The sequence below is a fragment of the Vulpes lagopus genome, chromosome 14 (genome assembly GCF_018345385.1).
Source record: "Vulpes lagopus strain Blue_001 chromosome 14, ASM1834538v1, whole genome shotgun sequence".
Lineage (NCBI taxonomy): Eukaryota > Metazoa > Chordata > Mammalia > Carnivora > Canidae > Vulpes > Vulpes lagopus.
This window is the reverse complement of record NC_054837.1, coordinates 13,920,544-13,941,459: the sequence shown is the minus strand read 5'-3', so window position 1 is coordinate 13,941,459 and position 20,916 is coordinate 13,920,544. Positions and strand designations below refer to the sequence as shown.

Genomic DNA, 20,916 nt, shown 5'->3' with positions numbered 1-20,916 from the left:
GATGCATAATTATAAAAATGGCAAACAATACCCAAATTTTCTTTGTGTGTGGGTTTTTTGTTTCACTCTATTTTTTGGTAGGTAATAAATCTGTATCAAATGACTCCAGAAATGTGGGAGGAGAGAATTACAGCCTGGTACGCAGAGCACCGAGGCCGAGCCAGGTGAGGCTGCTTCATTATGGGTTTACATTTCCATATGGGTTTTTTGTTGTTCTTGTTGTTTTGTTTTGTTCTTGGAATACAAAATTAGGCCATGCTTGTTGAACAAAATGCAGTACCGAGGTATATAGAAGGAAAAAGAGCTGGGAGTAGCTGGCCTTCAGTTTTGTGTCCTTCTTTTAATGCATGCACAGTCTGTCCAGATGAAAAGACCCATTACATTCATTGGTAATTCAGTTTCATGTTAAGGATTAGAGTGTATGGATATCCCATAGCTTTTTTGTCCATTCTTCTACTGATGACATTTGGAGAAGCTATAGATTTTTTTCTTCCTGCAATGTACAGTCTAATATTGTTATATAATTAAATGAGTAGTTCTGAGGATACATTCTTTGCAAGAGTTGCTGAGTCAAAGGATGTGAGCATTTTGTGTTGACAGGTGCCAGTAAATCGCCTTCCAGAAAGATTGTACCTATTTACCTACCTACCAACAGTGTATGTGCATGTCTTCCCCCCTCATTTCTCTCTCCAATATTCATTTTTATCAATCTAATTTTTGTAATCTAAAAGGTGACTTATTGAATCTTAAGTATTCATTAGCATTTCCCTGATCACTGTAGGAACTGATCATCTTTTCATTAGCCTTTAAAATACCATCCTCTTCTCCAAATCAACTTCCTATAATGTGCTTTTGTTTTTAAAAATTTGTGTACTGAAAAGTGGACAAGTCATAAATGTACCACTCAATGAATTATCACAAAGTGAAAATACCGTGTAATACCAGGTGACGATAGCACATGACCTCCCTGCCTTAACTCACCATCCTTCCTGCTCAAAGCTAGCTACTCTTCTGATCCCTAATTCCATTGAATAGTGGCGCCTGTTTTAAGTTTTTTATAAATGCAGTGGGACAGCCTTTATTTTTTGTGTCTCACTTCTTTTACTCAGCATCATATTGTGAGATTTGGGCTTGTGGTATGTAACAGCAGTAAAATTTTCATTTTCATTGCTGTGCAGAATTCCACTATATTAATAAAGCGTGAGTTATCCATTGTACTACTGATGGACATTGAGGGTGTTGGGCTGTCTTTTGGTTTTTGCTATTAAAATAACATCAAACAATTTTTCAAGAGTTATTATAGCAATTTACATCAGCAGTGTGTGTGATTTCTAGTTGCTCCACATGCTTGCTAACACTGTATGTTCTCTTAGGCTGAATTTTTAAAATTCATTTGAGAACATTTTGAGATTGGAGAAAGACAAGAGGCAAAGTCATAGTGAGATCAAGTTAAAATATTTCAATATTGTACCTATTTGGAAGTTTTCTGCAAGTCATTGCTGCTTTAAGAGCTTACTTTAAATTTGACTCATAGCTTAGAAATAGGTGACCTGGCTTGGATTTTACAGCCCAGATAGCTCTTGGCCTAACCTCCAACAGCACCCAAAGAAATAAAAGTCAGGAAGGTAGCTCTCAGAGAGAATTGTTTGAATACCAAAACTTAGGTGAAGAAAGTTCACAATCAGATAAAGCCACAACTTAATTCTGCATATCTAAATCCATTTGAGAGGTAAAGATAATATACCACGTGCTTTCTTGAATTCCTTGAGCCGAGTGTCATTATTTACCAAGGACAAAGCATGAAATTGAAGCCAAGAGACACTGTAATGAATCTGTTCTCTGGCTTTTATGGGGATGGGAAATTCTACTTGACCTCCATGTGTTTCATAGACTTAGGGCTGGGAAGAGATCTGTTGGTATCTGCTCTGGCTGGCACACAGGTTGGACCGCCCTCTGTTTTCTCACTTAGCTCCAGTGACAGCGTCTTTCATTCTCCTCACAGGGATGAAGCTGAAATGGAATATTTGAAGATAGCTCAGGACCTGGAGATGTACGGCGTGAACTACTTTGCAATCCGGGTGTGTTGAAGCCTCTTTGAGTTCCCTGTGTATAAACAGAGACTGAATCAGATGCAGACTGCTAAAATGGGTTACTTCCTTCTTCCAGGGTGGCAGACTCTTTAATGGTTCAATGGAGGAGAAGAGAAGAGGAAGGGGAGAGGGTCTTATAGTCTCATTTTCTATTTTTGGACTTCAGTTAGATCCTAGGTAATTAATTGTCAGTTGAGCCCCCAATGGGACTTGGGCCTGGTCCTATGCTCAGCAGAAACCTGTTTGAATGCTCTGAGTGTAAGGTTTGATTATTTCTGGCTCTTTGGGATCTGGCCCACAGAGAGCACCTGTAAATACTTTCTTCCCCCAGGCCACAAAGTAGAGTAAAGCTGCTTTTATAGATTACTGATTTGTTTGGGTAGGACTCTTGTTCTCACTAGCAGGCTAATTGGTTTTCTATTTAGACCATTAATAGTCCTACTGTCCTCTGGGAACTCACTGCTTCTGCACCAGAGGCTTCTGTTCTCAGTCCTGGCTCTGTGAGCCTCTTGAGCATCTTTCTCCAGAGGTTCTGCTGCTAGATGCAGCACATGGGAGCTCCTTCCAGAGGAATTCATGCAGTTGGCTCAGGTACTCTATTGCTGGTTCCAAATTGCAGATAAGTAGATGTTAAACAATCACCCACAGCAGTCTGCCTGCTTGCCTGCCTTCCTTCCTTTTGAGAGAGGGGGGTGGTGGGAGGGGCAGAAGGAGAGGGAGAGAGAATCTTAGGCAGACTCCACACCCAGTACAGAGACCCTGGGGACTCAATCCCAGGACCCTGAGATCATGACCTGAGCCAAAATCAGAAGTCAGACATTTAACTGACTGGGCCATCCAGCGCTTCAGTGGCTCACCTTTCATACCATAATTATGGTTTGCTTTCCTTTTTTGGGTTCCTATAAATTTTGTATGCAGTTTAAGTAAATTATAATACATTTTAAATAATGTAGGATAGCTTTCTACCTGATTTATTTTTTAAATACAAAATTTTTAATGGATTGCTTTGTATAAAATTATACTGGCAAGTTCTGTTATTTCATATAGTAAACAAGTGCCTACCTAAAAGACTTTCTATATTAACGCAAAAGGTTACTTTCTTAAGTTTTATTCATTTTTATCTGCTGATTGTCTGGTTTGTTTAAGTACAGACTAATTTAACATATTTCTGTGGTTTTGGCCACTTAATTCCTCTCGGCCCATATGCCCACCATCTAGATACTAGAAAACTAGTGTTTTACAGTCCTTAAAAAAAGTTTCTTATTAGGAAATATTTCTATAGCAGATTAAAATACACAATTGTGTGTGTGTATGTGTTTTGTATTACACAGTAGACATGGCTAATGGATATTTTAGTGTCTTTTGTGTTCAAGTTCCCCTGATTTCACCATCAACTAAGAAAATTATGTGCTTAAAACAATTTAACAGAGACTGCTTGAGTCCTGCCTCTCTGTTTATTCTCTCGAAGTGTTGGGAGTCATGATAGGAAGCAGAGGATAGAATCCTTTTTTATTTTTTTTAATTTAAACTAGTCACAAACATAATGAATTATGTCATTTTCCAAAATGTACCGCAGCACTTAAAAGTACAAAGACTCACTTGTGGGACGCCTGGGTGGCTCGGTGGTTTAGCACCTGCCTTCAGCCCAGGGCATGTTCCTGGAAACCCGGGATTGAGTCCCACGTCGGGCTCCCTGCATGGAGCCTGCTTCTCCCTTTGCCTGTGTCTCTGCCTCTCTGTCTCTGTCTCTCATGAATAAACAAAATCTTTAAAAAAACAAAACAAAAAGCAAAGACTCACTTGTGTTAGTGCGGTAGTTTTAAGAGCTTTGCAGACAAACAGAGGAATCTCTCTCAAGGTTTGGTAATAGCACCGGACTTGGGGGCTTTTGAAGGAGTAAAAAGATTTATCTTGGAGCACTCACTTGTCCACCTGACACCTATTGTTAGATTGGTCCTTCTTATCACAGTCTGAGCACCTTCTCGGTTTGCAGACCTATTTTCCTGCCTTTGAGTCTGGTTCAGTTTCCTAGTTGTCAGCAATAGGTCAGATGCTTTAAGTCCTTGTACAGGGAGCTTCCTTCTATTACCGCACAAAGGCCATACCACACAGTGCAGGTGTATGGGCCTTCAGCCTGAGGATGTAGCTTCCAGGTGCATAGCTGGGTCAGTGATCTGGGGGTCCAGGACACTTGCTCTATGTCTACTCTGACTGCCAACCAACATATGCCAACCAACATAAAGTTAACATTTCAAACAACTTTATTGAGGTAAAATTTCTTTTTTAAAAGATTTAGTTATTTGAGGAAGGGTGGGAGGGGGGAAGAGGGAGAGAATCTTTCTTTTTATTTTTTTTTTATTTTAGAGGGGGAGAATCTTAAGCAGATTCCCCACTGAGCACAGAACTCGACCTGTGGCTTGATCCCAGGATCCTGAGATCATGACCTGAGCAAAACTAAGATTCAGATACTTAACTGACTGAGCCACCCAGGCACCCTGAGGTATTTATATACAATTCATTCTGGTAAATTTTTTCCAATATTCTATTATAAACAATTTCGAACATATAAGAAAGTTGAAAGAATTTTACAGTGAATATCCATATATACCCACTGTCTAGGTTCTATAATTAACATTTTACTATATTTGCTTTATCACACTAAGAATACATTTTAACATAAAATAAAACCATTTGGGGACACCTGGGTGGCTCAGAGGTTGGGCATCTGCCTTTAGCTCTGGATGTGATCCTGGGCCCCGGGATCGAGTCCCACATCGAGCTCCTTGCAGGGAGCCTGCTTCTCCCTCTGCCCGTGTCTCTGCCTCATTTTTTCTGTGTCTCTCATGAGTAAATAAATAGGATTCTTTTTTTAAAAAAAAAGAAAACCCTTTGATCCCAGCACTTACAATTTTCTTTCTAGTGGGGCACCTGGGTGGTTCAGTTAAGTGTCAGACTCTTGATCTCAGCTCAGGTCTTAATCTCAGGGTCATGAGTTCAAGCCCTGTGTTGGGCTCTACTCTGGGCATGTTGTCTACTTAAAAAAAGAAAAAAAAAAAAAGAATTTTCCTTCTGGTAGTACAGCTACGTTTTCTTTTAATGTAAGAGATGCTTAATCCTACAGGTTTTTGTTTTTGTTTTTGTTTTTTTAATCCTACAGGTTTTTATTCTACATCTATGATAACCTGATTATAATAGTTCCCCCTCATCCACAGAGGTACCTTTCCAAGACCCCCCCCCCATGAATGCCTGGTACCGTGGATAATACCAGACCCTATGTATACTATAATATGTTTTTTTTAAAAATATGTATACTTGTGTTAAGTTTAATATATAAATTAGGCACAATGTAAGAGTAATAACAATAATAACAAAAAAAGAACGGTTATAACAGTATACTATAATAAAAGCTATGTGAACATGTTCTTTCTCTCTCAAAACATCTTATTGTACTGTACTCACTCTTTTTATGATGATGTGAGATGATAAAATGTCTACATGAAGAGACGAAGTAAAGTGAATCACATAGGTGTTGTGATGTAGCATTAGGCTACTACTGACCTAATGGTAGTTCAGAAGGAGGATCATCTGCTTCCAGACCTTGGTAACTGAAACTGTAGAAAGCAAAACCACAGATGAAGGGGGGCAGGGGATGACTACAATATTTAATTGAAGGTAACAATGCTTAGATTGCTGCTATATTAGCCATCGAGCCAGTAACAGAAGGCCCCAGTGACCCGTCTCTGGGACATGAGCCCTGAGAACTGTATTTTGCCTCTGCCTGCCCCAATTTAGGAAGCTGGGGGCCCCCTGGGTTACACAATAGCTGTGACTTCTGTTGAGGCCTGTTGGAACTCGTCAGATATAACAGTGTATGCCAGTTTCTTTAGGAAGTTGAATAAAATTTCAAACTTCCACCGGTGCTGATAGTGACTGATCTTTGTTCAATCTACAGAATAAAAAGGGCACTGAGTTGCTGCTTGGAGTGGATGCTCTGGGGCTTCACATCTATGACCCTGAGAACAGGCTGACCCCCAAGATCTCCTTCCCATGGAATGAAATCCGTAATATTTCATACAGCGACAAGGAGGTAGGACATGCTTCGCATGCAGATGTGCCAGTCATGCAGCTTATGGACTTTCCCCCTCTCTCCTCCTTGCTATAGTGGTCCCGAGCCAGACTTCTCCTTGTTACCAGTAAAATCCTTTAACCCCAGGCTTTGGGTTTTTGGTTTTTGTTTTCTGTTAACAGAATACTATTGGCATCCTATTTTCAAATGGCATCCCTAAACCCCCCTGCTGACTAACAAGAGGCTGGGGAGCTCAACTTGTCAAGACTTACCTCCAAAGAATAGTAAACAATCCAGAAAGTAACCTCTTCTTATTATACTAGGCTTTCTATTTCTAGAGAGAAATTCTCTTTGTATTTTTAAGTATAGTAGGCAGTAAGCCCTCTCTCTCTGTGTCCAGTGCTTGAAGATACATGTGGTGGGGATATCTATTTAGCTCCCCGTGTGTGTGTGTGTGTGTGTGTGTGTGTGTGTGTGTGTGAGAGAGAGAGAGAGAGAGTGTGTGTCTCAGTGATAATTAAGTAAGAATATCAGAACTAACTGCTTGTGAGAATTTGAGAATAATTAAATTTGGAGAACTTAGCTGAACACTTTAAGTTAGAAGTCAGATATTTCTATATAGGATGGTGACCTTTCCCAAACACTGTAATCTTATGTTTGTTTGTTCACTAGTTCGTTCTTTGTTAGTTTCAAAGGAATTGTCAAGGATCTGCTTTGTGTTAGGTTTCATAGGAGAAACAAAGATCTAGAAAATCCAGTCTCAGCCCTCAGGGAAGTTATAGTTAAGCGAGGGCCTGGCTGCTGTAAGACAGACCTGCAGTGAGGATGATCCAGTGCTTTTTCGCTTTTCCACTTATGAACACTCTCGCCTCAATTCTGATTCCCTCCTCCTGAGAACATACAAGAGTAGGGGTCAGGTTTGGGGTATCTGTGTCACATAAGGAAGCAGAGATGCAGAGGGATCAGGTAAGCTGTGATTGGGAATAGCAGGGGCTGAGCTCTATGTTTCCTGAAGCCATAGCCCTGGCAAGGGTGGGGAGGTGTTTTTCTGGTAGGGGATGTTGAGGGTGAGTCCTGAGAGCACAGGACATTGAGCAGAAGGCGCAGGCCCAGACAGTGCTCAGTTGCTGGTGCCTGCACAGTTGGGAAGCTGAATGTGGAGTGAGGAACAGTGATGGCTCATGTTGTTGCCTGCAGAGCCCCCACCCTGAGCAGATTTCCTGTTTTCCCATCCCTAATAGCAACTCAAGAAAGGGAACACCAGGCTCCTGGTTTCCAATAACATGGTTGAGATCTACTCGGCCATGCTCGATGAGACAGATTGAGCTTCTTAATCCAAAACATTCTGGCTTTCAAATTTTCTGTAAGTAGCCCAGAAGAGGAGCACTTAGGTATTTCTTTTTTAAAGACTTAAATTAAAAGCTCCACATGACTTAAAGCAGTAGGTATGCTATGGCATGGTAGTTTTTCATCTCTAATTTCCTAAAGTCTGTTTACTGCATATCCACACGTTTGTGTGCTAAAGGCTCCCAAAACACTCGTTTTTCACAGAACCCAAGGATTAAAGTCTCCCCTAGTATGGCCTGGTACAATAAACTCTTAATATACCCTCTCCAGGGGCAGGGTGCCATCACATTCCATCATGTCAATAACTCATGCAGTAAGAGGACCTCAAGCTGACTTGACATAATAGGAAGTAGTCTTAGTAGTTATGCATGACAGCCGTGCTGTCAAAACAGAAATGTTGGTTTATTTTAAGTGATCCATTGATTCTCTGTGCGCATCCCAGCACAGCGCAGAGCCTCTGGTTTCCCTACTACTTGTGGTTTCCCACTGACAGTTCCTGGGTTTGACTTCAAAGCCAAAAATAAGCTCACAAAATTCTCAAATAGCAGCCTCCACAAGAACAATAGTGCTTCTAAGTTAGTTTGACCAAAAGCTAACCCAACGATCATTTTCCTGAGTGTGCTAACCGCTCCTTAGACAAAATAACATGAGGAAGAAATACCCTAGAGTTTATCTTCCCAAACGCATTTGTCTGCTTAGCAAGACTTACTGGGGAATAGATACCCATTTTTTAAGTGCATCTGAAATTGCGGATCTGTCTGGTCTGATCAGGAACAGTTGTGAACAGTGATACCATTTGTTCTTTATATGCTTCCCTGCCTAGTGGTCTGGCCTGGCATCTCCTTTCTTGCTACCAAGCCCGTCCTTATCACTCAGCTTTCTCTCCCCTTTGATTTCAGGAACTGTTACCCTCTTCTTCCATGGTCTGTTCTTCACACTTTATTCCTTTTATGAACAGCTTTCAGCTGATAATCCCCACATTCAGAAACCCATAGTGATGATCTATATGGTGGCACATCAAACCCCACCTCCTCTGACTGTCTACCTGCAGCCCACCCCTGCTTTCCTCCCAGTCTGAGCTCATGGTATCATCTTAGTCATCAGAGAGCTAATAATGTCAGACACACACACACACACACACACACACACACACACACACACACAATGCTCATTTTCCTGATCTCTGCCTCATTCTTTTGTCCTGTCTTGAATGGCCTTATGTCCAGCCTTTTAGCTTCCCTGTCATACTCTTTGTCTATGACCTGCTGAAGTTCCCCTCCTACTTAGGGTGGATCTACTCTGAACCCCCATGACATTTGTGATTTGTGCCACCCAATGAGGCACAACAGATGATATAATTTCTCCAGTAACTGACTGTCACTAGTTTAGTTCCAGCTAGGTAGTGAGCTTCCTGAAGGCAGAACTGAGCATATGGCTCTACAGCCGGCTTCCCAGTATTGGTCCTGTGGTGTGGCCCATCAAGGGCTGGCATTTCAGGTTTCCAAGCCTAAGATGGTGCTGACAACATACCTTCCAGGATCTTGAACTTCCACAGCCGGAGACTTGGCGCCCTCAGCTACTTATAATTCACCATAGTTTAGTGCCTGGGCACCAGGAAGCCAGGACAAAGCATAGCCTTTTGCTGGATCTTTGCCAGTGTAGTTGCTGCTTTTGTGGAATTTCCCAGTTGATGCTAACACTCTAAGCTGTCAGACTGAAACTGTTTTCGGCTTCCTTTTTTCAGTTTACTATTAAACCATTGGATAAGAAAATCGATGTCTTCAAATTCAACTCCTCAAAGCTTCGTGTTAATAAGCTGGTAAGTTGATCCTGGGTTTTGTTGCTGATAACTGTAGTTTTTCTGGAAAACCGAGTGCCTTTTTTTTTTTTTTTAAGATTTTATTTATTTATTCATAAGACACAGAGAGAGACAGAGACAGAGACTTAGGCAGAGGGAGAAGCAGGCTCCACGCAGGGATCCCGATGTGGGACTCAATCCTGGGACTCCAGGATCACGCCCTGGGCCTAAGGCAGATGCTCAACCGCTGAGCCACCCAGGCATCCCCCGAGTGCCTTTTTTTGAGAGATTATTGGAGTGACCTCTTACGATAGCTCACTTGCTATACACTTTGCCAACAGACCTTCAAAGACTCTTCCCTTTAGCATAACCTAACAAGTCAAACCTAAACTTTTTGTGATGTGGAGTTTTTAAAAATTATTTTTATGGAGGTACCTTATACATATAAAAGGATAAGTATAATGTGTATATAAGGTATAAAGAGAGGCAAAAATAAACAGCTACGTACCCACTACCTAGCATTAAGAAACAGCACATTTCTAATACTGTTAAACCCCTCATGTTAACATCCTATTGGTTGGTTTCCCTCACCCTCCTCCCAAAGAGTGATCACCATTCTGAGCTGTGTGTCTATTACTCACTTGCTTTTCCTCGGAACTTGACTTCATATATAGCAAAATGAAAACACTACTAAGTTTTGTGAACTTTTGAAGTTTACCAAGTGCTGTCAACTGTCTATGTTCTGTCACTTTTTTTAATATAACATTATTTTCTGGGATGTATCTGTGTTGATGCTTCAAAATATGAGCCCTTTATTTTCACTGCTATTAATCTTCTTGTGTGTGTGTGTGTGTGTGCGCGCGCGCGCGCATGCCATTTACCTATTAATGAATAATTAAATGCTTTCTACTTCTCTGCCATTTTAATAAGGCTGTTGTGAGCATTCTTGTACCTGCCTCCTGCTGACACAGACAATAGTTTCTCTAGAGAATATCTGCTTAGGAGTACAAGTTGCAGGTCTGTAGTGTATGTCCAAATTCAAGATTACACCATGTTGTTTTCCAAAGAAGGTGAATTAATTGACAGACCCAATGCAGTGGGTGCAACTCCTTTTGCTTTATGTTTTCCTCACTTTGTATTATCCAGCTTTAAAATTTTTTGTCACTATTGTGTGTATGAAATGGTATCTCAATGTCATACTGATGTGCATCTTTATATTTATTAATGAAGTTGAGCATCTTTCTGTATATTTTTTGGCCAAGCTTGTCTTTTTTGTCGAATACTTGTTTTATGTCCTTTGGCTGTTATTCTCTGGGTTGTTTGTATTCTTTATTGGTTCTATCATTTCCCAGCTTGTGGCATACTTCCTCCTTTTTTAATGTCTTAACAAAGAATGTTTAAGTTTAATATAGACAAATGTGTATATCTTTTCCTTAATCATTTGTACTACTTGTGTCTTATCTGATATCCTATATCATAAAGATATTTTTCTATATTCTCCTCTAAAAATTTAAAGGATTCAATCTTTGCATTTAAGTCTTTAATCCTCCTGGAGTTGATTTTTGAGTATGATATAAGGGAGGGATCTTGCTTCTTTTTTTCCACGTGAATAACTTTTTGTCACAGCCCATCCTATTGCATGAGCTTTCCTATCCTCCCTAATTTGCAGAGCCACATCTTAGGAGAATGAGATGCATCCAGAAGACATGCCCAAGTGTCATCTGTTCCTCTCTTAACTTGTGATATATGCCCCCTGGCATACTTGAGGCACCTCCATTTTGCCTATTTCCAGAGCAGAGAGCACTGGAGGCCATTAGTAGGGAGGGCCATGGTGTTTCAGTCTGTGTTTTACTTTTCAGGTTCCTGCTGCCCTCAAGAGCCCAAGACCAAGATTCTGTAGCACTGGTGAGCTGGTAAGCAGTGAAGTAAATTTATGGGTTTAACATTTCTACTGCTTCTGTGAACACAGATTCTCCAGCTCTGTATTGGGAACCATGACCTTTTCATGAGGAGAAGGAAGGCTGATTCTTTGGAAGTTCAGCAGATGAAAGCCCAGGCCAGGGAGGAGAAGGCTAGAAAGCAGGTGAGCAAGAGTGTGTCTGAACCACTGTTGTCACTGCTTTGTGGTCTTAGCTGAGAAGGTAAGGAGCAGTCGTGGGCTGACAAATATCGTTTGGCCACCTTCTCTTATTTTATTTCTGTTGGATCTTTACTGGCTGATGCCCTGCCGGTGGGGTGTCCGCTCTGGAAATGAGGAATAAACTCCAATAGCATATCTAAAAGAAACATCTCTAGTTATTTCCCCACTTAAGTAAGTGAGGTGTGATTAATGCAGGTTTGGGAAGAGATAGGCAAAGCCTGAGCCCATCTGTCCGTCCACCTACCTGGCTCACTTTCGTTTTGTCTGCTTGTCTCCTTTGCCCATCCTTGTCCTCTTCTAATTAGATGGTGATAGAATGCATGGCAGCATCTTGTGCTGCTGCGGGAATGCTAATTAGACTTCAGCTGCACTTCCCCACCACAGGTCAGCCCAGGCGGCACATTGCTCTGGTGCCCGGAGCACTTATCGGCAGACTGGACAGTCTGCATCGTTGTTTTCTACTCATAAACCATTTCGACTCACTGAAATCCATAAAACTAATCTGAGCCTCACTGCTGAGAATACCCACTGTGGTTTTGGACCAACTCCTAGATGGAGTAGCCGTAGCTGCAGTCAGCTGCCCTCAGGACTTGCAGGCTCAGAGGTGTAATCATTAGTCTGTGTGCAGCTCTCTGATGTGGGTGCTCCAGCAAGGCTGGCTCCCTGCCCTGAGATTTAGAATGAAATGCCCAGTTTGATTCAGCATGCTTTCAGTGTTCCGTCTCTTTGCTTTCTGAAACGGCAGACTATAGATGAGCTGTTTGGGATGCTTTCAGGGCCACAGTGGTGGAATGGGTTGTATCAGACAAACAAATGCTCCTGAGCCAGCATGGGTCTTAGGCCTCTTTTCAGCTGGGGAAAGCTTACAAGCGAGAGATCTGAAAACGTCAATGAGTGTGGAGGCCTCAGGGCTGTGGCAGAGAATAACATGCATACACCTTGGACCTGCATGGCCTATAGAATGTCAGAGACATGTCCCTGGCATCTGGCAACCACAGGCCAGGGGCTTTGTGGCCCAGTGGTACAGATACTGACCTTGGAACTAGATGTGAAACTTAGTATGAGATGTTAGTAAACAACTTACCTTCCAGACCTCAATTTTCTCACCTGTCCATTGGAGCTAATGGTATGTCTTCTCTGTCTTAGATCAAAGGACACATTGTACCTAAAAGCCTTTGTGAATTTAAACCACCTTGCAAACAGGTGGTCCCTCATTATTGGGTGGAGGTCCCTGGAAAGTGCAGTGCTGGGAAGAGAAGGTGGTTACCTGGGCTTTTTTTCAAGTGGAGAATAATGGAGAAACAGTAATCTACCTAATGGAAATTGTAATGCAGTGGAAATTAGAGAACAAATTGGCCAAGGTTTTCACTGACCTGCAAGAGGAAAATTGGAGAAGAATTTACAGTATTTTATTGCTTGTCTTTGCATTATTCTCTTGAGGCCCAGTGCCCTTTTTTTTTTTTTTTTTTTTTTGGCTCAGTATTTAGAAAAAGCAGCAGTCTTAAAAATCTTATGCTTGGGAGAAGATTGAAGCAAGAGATAAATAAATGTGCTCTATTTAAGGAAGAAAATAGTGCAGTGGTCACTTCTGGCTTCGCTTTTTGAACTCAGTTAATACCCTAGGATCACAGAGAATAGCACTTGTCCTGTGCTTGTTCCCCTTATTAGGCTCTGCATGTGGCCCAATTAATACAGTGATCCAGAAGGCACAGGAGGTGGCATCGGCTTTGTACTGGTGCCTTAAGGATGGAGGAGTGAGGGCTGCATTCCTTGCTTGGCTCCCTCACATTGCAAGCTTGGCTGGGAGTTGCCCCTGCATGAGGCTGGGCGCCTGTGCCGTGGCACTGCAGCACCCCCCACCCCCCCAACTGTGACACACAATGTGTGAACTACCGATGCCTCACGCGCAGAGTCTTTCCATCTTCTTGGGTCAGAGGCACAAGCAACTGTGGATGAAATTAGAGATGTGGGGGCAGCCTGGGTAGCTCAGCGGTTTAACGCCGCCTTCACCCCAGGGCATGATCCTGGAGACCCGGGATCGAGTCCCACGTCTGGCTCCCTGCATGGAGCCTGCTTCTCCCTCTGCCTGTGTCTCTGCCTCTCTCTCTGTGTGTCTCTCATGGGTAAATAAATAAAATCTTTTGGGATCCCTGGGTGGCGCAGCAGTTTAGCGCCTGCCTTTGGCCCAGGGCGCAATCTTGGAGACCCGAGATCGAATCCCACGTCAGGCTCCCGGTGCATGGAGCCTGCTTCTCCCTCTGCCTGTGTCTCTGCCTCTCTCTCTCTCTCTCTCTCTGTGTGACTATCATAAATAAATAAATAATTAATTAATTAAAAAAAATAAAATCTTTTTAAAAAAGAAAGAAATTAGAGATGTGGGTGGGGTCTGTGTGGATGACATGGCGGCGGCGGGGGGTGGTGCTCAACCAAACAGAGGAGAGCTATTGGTTTCTGGCGCTCCGTCTCTGGGAGAAGGAACTTGTATTGTGTCTTGTCCACTGCAGGGCAGAGCCATGTGAGGTCTACTAACAAAAAGGGTTATTGGCAGGGTGGCCATTTCAGCACATGATGTGTGCAAATGCCTCCTTCGATCCAGGTAGACTTGGCAGGGCTTGCTTTTCTGTCGTTTTGTTTGTTCCCTCACCTCTAGGTGTTGTTTCAAGGGACACAGCTTTCGATCCTGCAGCTGGTTTGGAAGGAAAGAGGGTGGCGGGTAACAAGAATGACACTGGCGACCTAAAGGAAAGGGGAGGAAAGAGGGTCTCCTTGGGGGGACTCTAGACACTGGGCATCCTTGGGTCCCCGTGGCACCGTAAGCATGGGCCCCATGACTCAGTGGCCACTGTCATTGGCCCCCAGATGGAGCGGCAGCGCCTTGCTCGAGAGAAGCAGATGAGAGAGGAGGCAGAGCGCACAAGGGATGAATTGGAGAGGAGGCTGCTGCAGATGAAAGAAGAAGCAACAATGGCCAATGAAGCTCTGGTGATTGCTGGGGGGTCTGGGCCCCAGGAGGCTGCATGGGGACTCGAGCAGGTTTTGAGAGTTAGGCCTCCTGACGTTTGCAGATTAGTAACAATCACTTTGACGTTTCAGTTTTAAAAAAAAAAATCAGTGTCTTTTCTTTCTACTTATGTCTGTGGAAGCAGACCCAGGTGGAATTCATGTGCCACCAAGCCCCACTTTCATTAGAGCTCACCTTTAAAGCAGGGCTTCTCAGCCAGCCCTGGGGCCAGATCACCCTTTATGGTGGGAGCTATTCTGTGCATCAGAGGATGTTTAGCAGTGCCCTTGACCCCTATCTGGATGCCTACAGCACCACCTCACCCCCAATTTGTGACAATCAAAAATGTCTCCAGACATTGTTACCTGTCTCCCAGGAGGCAAAGTCTCTGCTGGTTTGAACCACTGATTTAAAAGGAAAGAACAAGGTAAAGTTGGTTTTCTCCCTCATAAAGCATAAGCCTCAGCTCACATGGGTACTCAAAAAGGCTTGCTTTTTGCTCCCCATGGGTAGAACCTGAAGGGCCTTTCCAAAATGTTGAGGGTATGTCTTGTCATTCCTTGCATCAGTGTCATCTGATGGGACATTCAGTGACAGGACCCCAGGAAGTTCAACACTCTCATTCTCACTGACCTGAGTGTCTAAGTCCAGATCTGGGTGGGATGACAAGCATGTGGTCCCCATTCCAGCTGATAGCGCTCTTCTCTCCAGATGCGGTCTGAGGAGACAGCTGACCTGTTGGCAGAAAAGGCCCAAATCACTGAGGAGGAGGCAAAACTCCTGGCTCAGAAGGCCGCAGAGGCTGAACAGGAAATGCAGCGCATCAAGGCCACAGCCATTCGGACAGAAGAAGAGAAGCGCCTGATGGAGCAGAAGGTGCTAGAGGCCGAGGTGCTGGCGCTGAAGATGGCTGAGGAGTCAGAGAGGAGGTTAGAGGTGGGGAGTCCTGGACACTGGGACCCAGATGAGGGGCTGTTCAGTTGTAACCTGGGCCCGAGGCAGAGCTTGACTGCACCTGTCCGTAAGCTGCTTCTCCATCTTCTGGGGCAAGGGGGAGGCTCCTCCCTAGACAGGTTAGTGAGGACTGGTGCTTAAGCCAGTGTGGAGTTTGGGGGCTGGAATTAGCAGAAAGGCTCAGGAGCCCAGTTCTCTTGTTGAGCGGACCTCTGGTCATGCTTGTGTCTGTGATAAACTACTGTCCCTCTGGTAGTCGTGTGTGCAGAAAAGCCATTAAGCATGGCCACAGACTGCCTTTAGCTGAGGAGCTATCAGGAGGCTCTTCTTATATTTAAAAAATGTGATTCTTTTCCCTTTTCATGTAGGGGACATGTGGGGAAACAGCAGCTATTTACCTTTAAAGAAGTAATGAGGAACCTGCTTCCCTGCAGCCCTTCTTGGTGCTAAGGCTCCTGAGACATATAGGAGGGGAGGGCCAGGATCCTGTCTGAGGTCAGGATGTGCCAGCTCATGACCAAGTTGAAGGGTAGAACTGTAGTCTCTACTTTCCAAAGACTATTCTAGGCTCTGGATTGTTCTGGTATTGCAGCCTTCAGATAAATGCTGGCACATTCCCCAGCATTTGGCTCTATTGATTTAGAACACTTGAATTTGGCTTTTTGCTACCAAGGTGCATTAGCTAGTTTCCTCTCCATTTTCTGCATGTCTTTCTGGGAATATGATTCTTTGTTTCCTGCTCTGTTCCAGGCCCCTTTCTTTCTTTGTGCAGGTCCCTTCCCCCCATTAACTAATGCATATTGGGCCAGGCCCCCTGGGTCCTGTGTCTTGCAGGGTGAGGCCCTCAGTGTTGGTGCTCGTCGTCGTCCTCTTGCCTAAGGTTGGCCCCAGGCCTGCAGTTGTCTTACTTGGGGGCGGTGAAGAAGCAGTTCTCTCACATCCTGCCCTCCATGATCCATTATAAGACTTTTGAGCCACCATACTGTACCTTTGCCCAGCCTACTCTCACCCAGAAGTGAAGCAGAGGAAGCTGCTAGCCCCTGCCCCACTTCTGCTCCCTCTCTACCAACTGCAAAGGTTTGAACTTGACTCCTTCCCACTGACATCCCTGTTCTTCTGGTTTAAATTTACCATTGCAATGAACACTACTCAGGAATGTTGTCCTTGATTTGGAAGTTCTGATTTTCACATAATGTGTCCCCCTCCACCCCAACCCATGGTCTTGTTTGCCTGATCTGGTGCCATCCTTGGGGTTAACCTCCAGGGGGATAGTGGGAAAGGGCTCTCTTTCGTCTGTCTCCTTTTTGAGCTGGCTCCCTCCTTTCCTTGCAGGGCCAAGGAGGCAGATCAGCTGAAGCAGGACCTGCAGGAAGCCCGAGAAGCAGAGCGAAGAGCCAAGCAAAAGCTCCTGGAAATCACCACCAAGCCCACATACCCGGTGAGCCTGGCTGGGGGCTGCCAACCTGCAGCTGCTTCAGACCTCATAGCCTTCCTTTCCCTCTCAACCCTTTGGTTCCCCTGGGGGTGCCCCAGCAGAATGAGTGATGCCAAGGGCCTGCAGCTGGAGCCTCGCTCGGTAGAATACCTGGTCTGCCATTTGGCCTTGGACTAGTCACCTCTCTGATTACATAGATAGCAGGCAGTAGGGCCTTTCCCAGCTCTGCAATGTTTTTCTTATTTTAAGTAATATAGTCCCAAATTATCCTCAAGAGAGGTTAGCCTCTTGATGCCAAGCTGAATGTAATCTTCAGCTGCCTGTGTATGCCATACACCAGCCTTGTTGTTCTGGGCAGGGGTACTCTGTATACTGCAGAGTGAACTATTGCCACATAAGAACCAGTTTCCAAACTCATTTTGGGACAAGGAGGCAGACTTCAATTAAATAGGGTCACATGATGAATAGAAACGTCTCTTCCCTTCCCTTCCCTCCCTCTGTGCATCCAGTTCAGCAAACTGTTCTGTTCCACATAATACCAGGCAGCTTTAGAGTCTGTATTCAGACAGGGTGTACAGGAGTCTAGAGGAGAATGTAGCCCAGCCTGTAGGGACACTAGGCACATAGAACAGCACCTGAGCTGGCTTTTAAAGGGTAAGTAGGAACTAGCTGGGTGGGAAAGAGACTGCATGGTATTCTAGCCAATGCACAGATGTGCGTAGGGCACAGATGCATGCATTGCACACTCATACACGCAGCAAAGAGGCACACAGGGCACAGAGACATGAACAGCCCAGGGTCTGAGGGGGAGAGAAATGTGGGCAGTCTGCTATTGTCATCTATTCTGGTATCTATTACTGTGTGACAGGCCACCCCAAGCCAGCCGTATAGCTCAAAACAACCATTCATTTATTCTCTCTCAAGGCTTGGTGGATTGATTGGGCCAATGGTCCTTCCTCAGGCGGTTGCAGAGCAGCCAGGACTGGAGTCATTGGAGGGCTCATCTGGACTGGATACATGAGATGCACATGGTTTTTTAATTTTTATTTATTTTTAAAAGACTTTATTTATTTATTCGTGAGAGACACACACAGAGAGAGAGGCAGAGACACAGGCAGAGGGAGAAGCAGGCTCCATACAGGGAACTTGATATAGGACTCGATCCCGGGACTCCAGGATCACGCCCTGGGCCAAAGGCAGGCACTAAACTGCTGAGCCACCCAGGGATCCCCATGCACGTGGTTTTAAAACGTATCCTGGAACGGGGTGCCTGGCTGGCTCAGTTGGTAGAGCATGAGACTCTTGATGTCGTGATTGCAGGTTTGAGTTACATGTTGGGTATAGAGATTACTGAAAATTTTAAAAAATATATAAATAAATAAAACCTACACTGGAGCAAACTTTATGCATTCTTCAAACAGTAAATAAATAAGTCCTGGAGGAGCACATCCGTATCAGCCTTTGAATCATATTTCGTGGTACGGATGGATTGTAATTCATTTAAGCAGGCCCCTATGGATGGGTATTTAGTCTGTTTTCCTCTGCAGTTGTGAACAAAACTGCGGAAAATATCCCTGAGCACAAATCTTCATGCATATGGTAAATGTACTGGCAGAATAAATTCTCATAAATAGAACGGTGGGGTCAGGTTTCCCATCGCGATCCGCTCCACAAAGGTTGTACCAGTGTCTGTTCTCACCCACAGAGCAGTATTCAGCACCCATCTTTTCGGAAATTTTGATGAGGTATAACATACATACAGAAAAGTGCCAAATTATCACTGTACAGCTTGATGAATTCTCACAAACTCAACACACCCATGCACCCAACACCCAAATCAGAAAACAGAACGTTCTAGTACCCCCAAAAGCCCCCTCTCAGCACCACGTTCAACACCCACACAGACAGTCTGCCTCAGGCCTTGTCATCGTCTCAAATGAGTGCTCTGGGCCTCTACTGTTTCCCAGACGCCGTCCCAGACTCAGCCAAGGATCCAAGGGTGAAAGAGAGGCAGATCCTGCCCTTAGGAAACTTGCCAACAGGGACGCCTGGGTGGCTCAGTGGTTGGGTGTCTGCCTTCAGCCCTGAGTGTGATCCTGGAATCCTGGGATCGAGGTCCGCGTCAGGCTCCCTGCATGGAGCCTGCTTCTCTTTTCCTGTGTCTCTGTCTCTCTGTGTCTCTCATGAAAAAATAAATAAAATCTTTAAAAAAGAAAAAAAAAAAAAAAAGGAAACTTGCCAACAGTAAAAGAAGACACAGCCAAAAAGGATTTTCACAGGGCGGAATTAGGGTAGTGCCATAACAGAACCAGAAACACAATGTTAATGCATAGCAAAGAAAAGAGTTGCCATCTGGCTGAGAGGGATCTAGAAAGGCTTTGGTTGAGAAATCCTAGTATTTGAGAAGGGCCTTGGAAAAAAGATGACGTATATGGGGAGAGCAAGGTGTATACAAGTTTAAGCAAAGGAACAGAAATGGTACTCTTCACGATCTGATAGGGCAAACAGTAGGAGAAGCTAAAGTAGATTGGCCCCATATTTTAGACGACCCCTTGTTCTGGGATGAGAAAGTCCTCAAATCTGATCTTTTCATCCTCTGCTTCAAGCCTTACTCTGGCTCCACCTTCCAATTCCAAGCCCCCTTAGCATACAGGGGAGCTCTTTATAGCCTGGTCCCGGCCTCCCACCCTCCCCCTTATGCTGGCACTACAGACCCTCAGCATTCTCACTGAGCATTCTCTGCCCTGCTCAGTACCAGGCCTCTTGCCTGGCAAGCCGTTTCCTCTGGCATATCCTCTGGTGCCAGCAGAAGCAGCATCTTTTCTAGCATACCTTCTCCGGCTCCCTCAGCTACTGTTCACTCCCTGGCTACAGTGTCTACCTTACTTAATCATGATGATCTGTGAGCACCTCTGTTTACTGAATGATACTTTCAGCTGCTCAGATCTAGGGACTCTTTCTTGTTCTCTGCCTCTGCACCTCCTAGCCCAGGGCCTCAACAAAGAAGTGAGTGGGAGTTTATGTTTAAATTTGGCTGAGCATGAAAAGCTGTTAAAGGTTTAAGGGAAGAGGAATGATTTACCTAGATTAGAGATCTTTGGGGTTGATCACCTGGCAGCAGCCAGTTTGACTAGACTGGGGGAAGAGAGACAGGGGTGATTATTTTGACAAGAGGCCATGGTAGTGCTGGGGGGCAGGGCCTGAGCTGTGCCCATTGCCTCTGTGGCTTCTGGAGGGTCGGTGGTTAACATAGCAGTGCCCTGTGTTCTCATTCTCATAGAACCTGACTGTCCTAACTGGAGATTTCTCATTCATAGCCCATGAACCCAATTCCAGCACCGTTGCCTCCTGACATACCAAGTTTCAACCTTATTGGTGACAGCCTGTCTTTCGACTTCAAGGATACTGACATGAAGCGGCTTTCCATGGAGATAGAGAAAGAAAAGTATGTAGTCCCTCTGACCTCTGTGCCCCCAGCCACTGAGCTAGAGTGGGGCCATCTGGGCCTGGGGAAACAGAGGGTCACTGCAGGAGCCTATCACTAGCTCTGCAGGGCTTGCTCTGTTCCCTCTGGAGGAAGAATTTCCTCATCAGAAGTGAAGGTCATCACACCATCACTCTGTCTTCCAGGATAACAGTGATCCTTAATTGGTGACCTGGAGTTTACGGTGGCTTAGAACCTCATCTGTAGTCTAGGACTGGTTGTCAAGGGTCTCTGAGTAGCAGAATAAATTCTCTGACTGCTGTTCACTTGGTGATAAAGCCTGTGATAATGTTCTACCATGGTAACATAACAGGTTTCCTAGTTGTGTCCTCTAGCAGTTGAGATCTGTGGTACTTCCCATGTCTAGAACAAGGGTAAGGGAAGACACTGAGGCTCAAGGCCAAGGAAAGCAAATGTCCACGTCAGGCTAGTACTGCTACATGGGGCAGCCCTGAGATTGAGCCCTGCATGCCCTGTTCATAGCAATTTCTGCTATGTGCTCCTCCTTCCTTTCATGGTTGGTGGAGGTAGAACTGAGGCAGAAAGGACTCTCACTGCAGAAGAAACATGACTGAGGCCCCCTCCTGGTTCCCAGCCATAG

At 44.5% G+C, this 20,916-nt stretch overlaps 1 protein-coding gene across 4 annotated transcripts in view; it reads left to right on the top strand.

Annotated features, from left to right (window-relative positions):
- Positions 1 to 20,916, top strand: part of NF2 (neurofibromin 2) — a 73,885-nt gene that overhangs the window by 36,382 nt on the left and 16,587 nt on the right. For all 4 annotated transcript variants that reach the window (XM_041728771.1, XM_041728772.1, XM_041728773.1 and 1 more), the window contains exons 6-14: positions 82 to 164; positions 2,003 to 2,078; positions 6,043 to 6,177; positions 9,248 to 9,322; positions 11,271 to 11,384; positions 14,301 to 14,423; positions 15,154 to 15,371; positions 16,729 to 16,834; positions 20,149 to 20,276. In XM_041728771.1, the coding sequence (XP_041584705.1) occupies positions 82 to 164; positions 2,003 to 2,078; positions 6,043 to 6,177; positions 9,248 to 9,322; positions 11,271 to 11,384; positions 14,301 to 14,423; positions 15,154 to 15,371; positions 16,729 to 16,834; positions 20,149 to 20,276 (1,058 nt within the window). The remainder of the gene's footprint in view (positions 1 to 81; positions 165 to 2,002; positions 2,079 to 6,042; positions 6,178 to 9,247; positions 9,323 to 11,270; positions 11,385 to 14,300; positions 14,424 to 15,153; positions 15,372 to 16,728; positions 16,835 to 20,148; positions 20,277 to 20,916) is intronic.